The following is a 3,601-nucleotide window of genomic DNA, read 5'->3' on the forward strand; positions in this document are numbered from 1 at the left end:
CATGGACCTTATTCTTCCTTCTTCCATTAGTTAATTTATCTATTTTTCTTAACCTTTGCACACCATAGATACAGCTTTGATTGTCTAGGTATGACCTGTGTGTACTGATACAGTAAATACAGTTCAACCTTGACATTTGTTGATTTGGGAATTGTTATTGTTATAGTTGAAAACCCAGATTAGATAATGTGACACGGCTCAGCACTTAACAGTGAACCTCTGTTAGAGGGGCCAGATAACAAACTATGTACAAATTATGTTAAAATGCTAAGTTGAAAATGCAAAAAGCTATTTTATTATTTTCATAAATTATCCAAATAATCCTAGAAGGGATCAAGCATTACTTTGGTCTCTGTAAGACGTAGGTCAAGAGGAATGTCCGCAGAGACTCAATGCTGCTCTTCTCCAGAAGGATCCACTCCCGGACCACAGCCTCCATGATGGCTGTGGCTGCCTGGAACAACACATAGTCCACCTTACTGGTCTCTGGAAAAGAAGAGTTCACAAAAGGAGATTACATACAATAGAGCTTTTGATTTTTTTCCCCCCAAGATATGCCAAAATGCACTTTACATAAATACAGTTTAATAACATCATTATTATACCCAGCTAAACTCTTAGCCATCATCCCAGTATAGGAGCATCTCAGTTTTATTATTTTCAATTTTTGTTTCTTCTATCTATACCCTATCTCTTTACCTTGTACTTCTTTAATCTGGTAGTTTTTAAGTAAAGTCATAAAAATCTGAATAAAACAGGTAACGTTCACAATACATTGTCTAGCTCAGTTAACGTACTTTACGGGTACGTAACTTGTTGGCTGGTGGACTCGAACCTGAAGCCTTCCAGACCCAAGTCCGCTTGCTTATCCACTAAGCCACCACTGGCCCTAATTATATAATAAATTATATTATATACATACACATATGTATACTATATAAACTCACTCCTCCATTTTCACTTTGATAGTGAATCAATCATTATGTGAATTACTGAAGCTAATGCTTTGAAGCTAATATTTCAAATGTTGTATAGCCACACGTGTAAGTAGCTTTGTATCCAATACAGTGTATTCTATTATATACTGTTTATTGATTGTTTTCTTAAACATATATATTTAAAAAAGGTTATTCAAAGACAGTCTAAATGATGAACTCAGCAGTTACCTAAGATGTGTTTGCAGATGGCAAAGGGCGATTTGGATTTCCTGAAGGAGAGGAACACGTGTTCAGCATGCTGCCTCTGTTCGGTGTTGACCATGGACGGCGGTGCCTGTAGAACAAGTTAGAATAGACTTAGAATGGCAACCATTAATGTGAGGTCGTGTAGCAGAAGTTCACAAAAAGACCAGGATGATGTGTTAACATGTCTTACAGCACATACAGGATTAACCTTAAATATCCAGTTATGACACAAACACGCTGAAAGATAGAAATTAAAGTGACGCCTAATAGATTTAGGGTTTATCTAACAACCTTAGAATAACACAGATGATTAAAATACTGTAAAAAGACTTGTTTGGAAATGGAATTGTTTGCAAATGAAGATAGACAGCAGCTTGAAAAAGCACCTCTGCCATTTTTGGGCTGGCATTTTTTGTATAGCACTATTCATACAGCACATAGGCTAAAGGAATAAAGGAATGACTCAGCAACAGAGATATAATCACAGTTCTAATTATTTGTGTGTTCATTTGTTTCTGCCTAGAAACATCTCCAGTTGGATACTGCACTCAGTATTCACAACCGTGTAACGAGTGCAAATCAGAGTTACAGAGTTAGAGAAGCACTGCCTACAGAAGGCCTTGGTTGGCTCTGGTTCAAAATAAGAATATATTGATAACATTTTCCGTAATTTATCAACTGTGTTGTATTATTTCTTACAACTGATCACAGTTCAAAACTTGTTGGACCACAGGGATAGAATCAAAGTAGGAAGAGATTTCGTATAATAAAAAAATACTAATTATCATTCATATTCTTGTTTTTAAAATGTGTATTCAAGATAGTAATATTTACAGAAATTACTTTAAATTAACAAATACAAATGGGTGAGGAGGACCATCGTCTTTGTACTACTGCATGGTAAATGAAGGATAACGTGTATTAGTAGATTTAAAGTACTTTTTACTTTCTCAGGTTTTCAAAGTAAATTGTACCAAAAACCATACCATACCATAGCATAGCAATAACACGCTGTATTTTAATAGTATACACAGTAGAGGCAGATAAGATTTCAGGTTATGTGTCTGCTGTATAACAGAGAGGTAACCTTAATGTTTTTCTACGTGTGTTGCCGACACACTGTACGTGATTCCAATATTAAAGGAGTGTTTATATTACAATGTGAACATGTTGTGGCTAGGCTAATCAACACACACACACACACAGACTCATGACAGGCACATGGTTAGCTGCTGCTGCTGTAGCCGGTGTGTTTGCTCTGTTAGAGGCAGGGATGTGAGAGGATGAGTGTGAAAGGATGAGAGGAAGAGAAAAATCCTACAGCCTTAAACCGAGATGCTTCAACTGCGAATCTGTGTGGAGGAAACTTGCTACAGCGATAACCGCTGAAAGGACGAACTTTCCGGAAAAGCTAATTGTTTAATAAAGTTGGGAAGAAATTTTTATTCCAACGGTCGAGAGGAGTAAAGGAGACTAATAAATACAGACAATTGTAAAGAAGAGGGGGTTTTCTCCATTTTATGCCACGCACTGTTTATAGAAAAAAAAACAGTGAATACATTTAACAAAAAAGCGGTTAAGAAACACAGCAGCAAAGCCTCTTACTTCACCGCCAGAGTGTTTAACACTTATATCGGATAACAAATAAGGAAAAGTTCGGCTCCTTCAACACGGTGGTAAACTACAACACCTCAGTTTCTCACCATTAAAACTTTGGCAGCGCTCTCCAGCTGTGTGATCACTTCTGGTGCACCGACCGCCGCCATCATCGTCCCTCGCCAATGACGCGCCATGCGCAATGCATTCTGGGACTACAGATGGTACTACACAGGAGGGGTTGGACTCGTGCGCTCCATTAGTGATGCGCTCATTACCAGAGAGTGGGTTTTGAGTCACAGAGCGGTGGCGGCATGTGCAGAAGCATTCAAAGGATTTTCTCGTTTTAAATTCAAACTGGAATGTATTCTTCATGAAAACGTCATAGAACCCTATTCAAATACCCAGTCTCTTTACAAAAATAAGTTACAACAATTAAATTGCCTACTAAGATATCTAATCAAAACAGCGGCCAGTTAATAAACGTCATTGTCATATTTTACCACTTACAGTGGTATGGGAATGGGAAAGCTAATTTAGTAGCTTTCCAATGGTTAGCCAAAAGTCAAAATCAATGAACAACCAGTTCATTTAAAGAATTACTTGTCATTGGTTTTTCTACGCTTACTTTCAGCCAGTTTATTCGTGCAGCACGATTGTATTAAATTGTATTCTAAAAAATAAATGTATCTTAGAAAAACGTTTTTTTTTAAAGAAAATGAATATTTTTTCACCTATAAGCACACAATAAAAGCAGCTAAATAAAGCACCAGGGTCCATGTTGGTTAATTTAATTTATACATACATATTACACACAAAGA

The 3,601-nt window shown here is 36.9% G+C and overlaps 1 protein-coding gene across 1 annotated transcript in view; it reads right to left on the reverse strand.

Moving 5' to 3' along the window:
• The window catches only part of xpo4 (exportin 4), a 42,168-nt gene extending 39,191 nt beyond the window's left edge, over positions 1-2,977 (reverse strand). The window contains exons 1-3 of the mRNA XM_008328492.2: positions 2,888-2,977; positions 1,167-1,272; positions 345-486 (exon numbers count right to left, since the gene is read on the reverse strand). Of these exons, the coding sequence (XP_008326714.1) occupies positions 345-486; positions 1,167-1,272; positions 2,888-2,977 (338 nt within the window). The remainder of the gene's footprint in view (positions 1-344; positions 487-1,166; positions 1,273-2,887) is intronic.
• Positions 2,978-3,601: the final 624 nt, after the last annotated feature.

Source organism: Cynoglossus semilaevis, chromosome 16 (genome assembly GCF_000523025.1).
Source record: "Cynoglossus semilaevis isolate Cse_v1.0 chromosome 16, Cse_v1.0, whole genome shotgun sequence".
Taxonomy (NCBI): Eukaryota; Metazoa; Chordata; class Actinopteri; order Pleuronectiformes; family Cynoglossidae; genus Cynoglossus; species Cynoglossus semilaevis.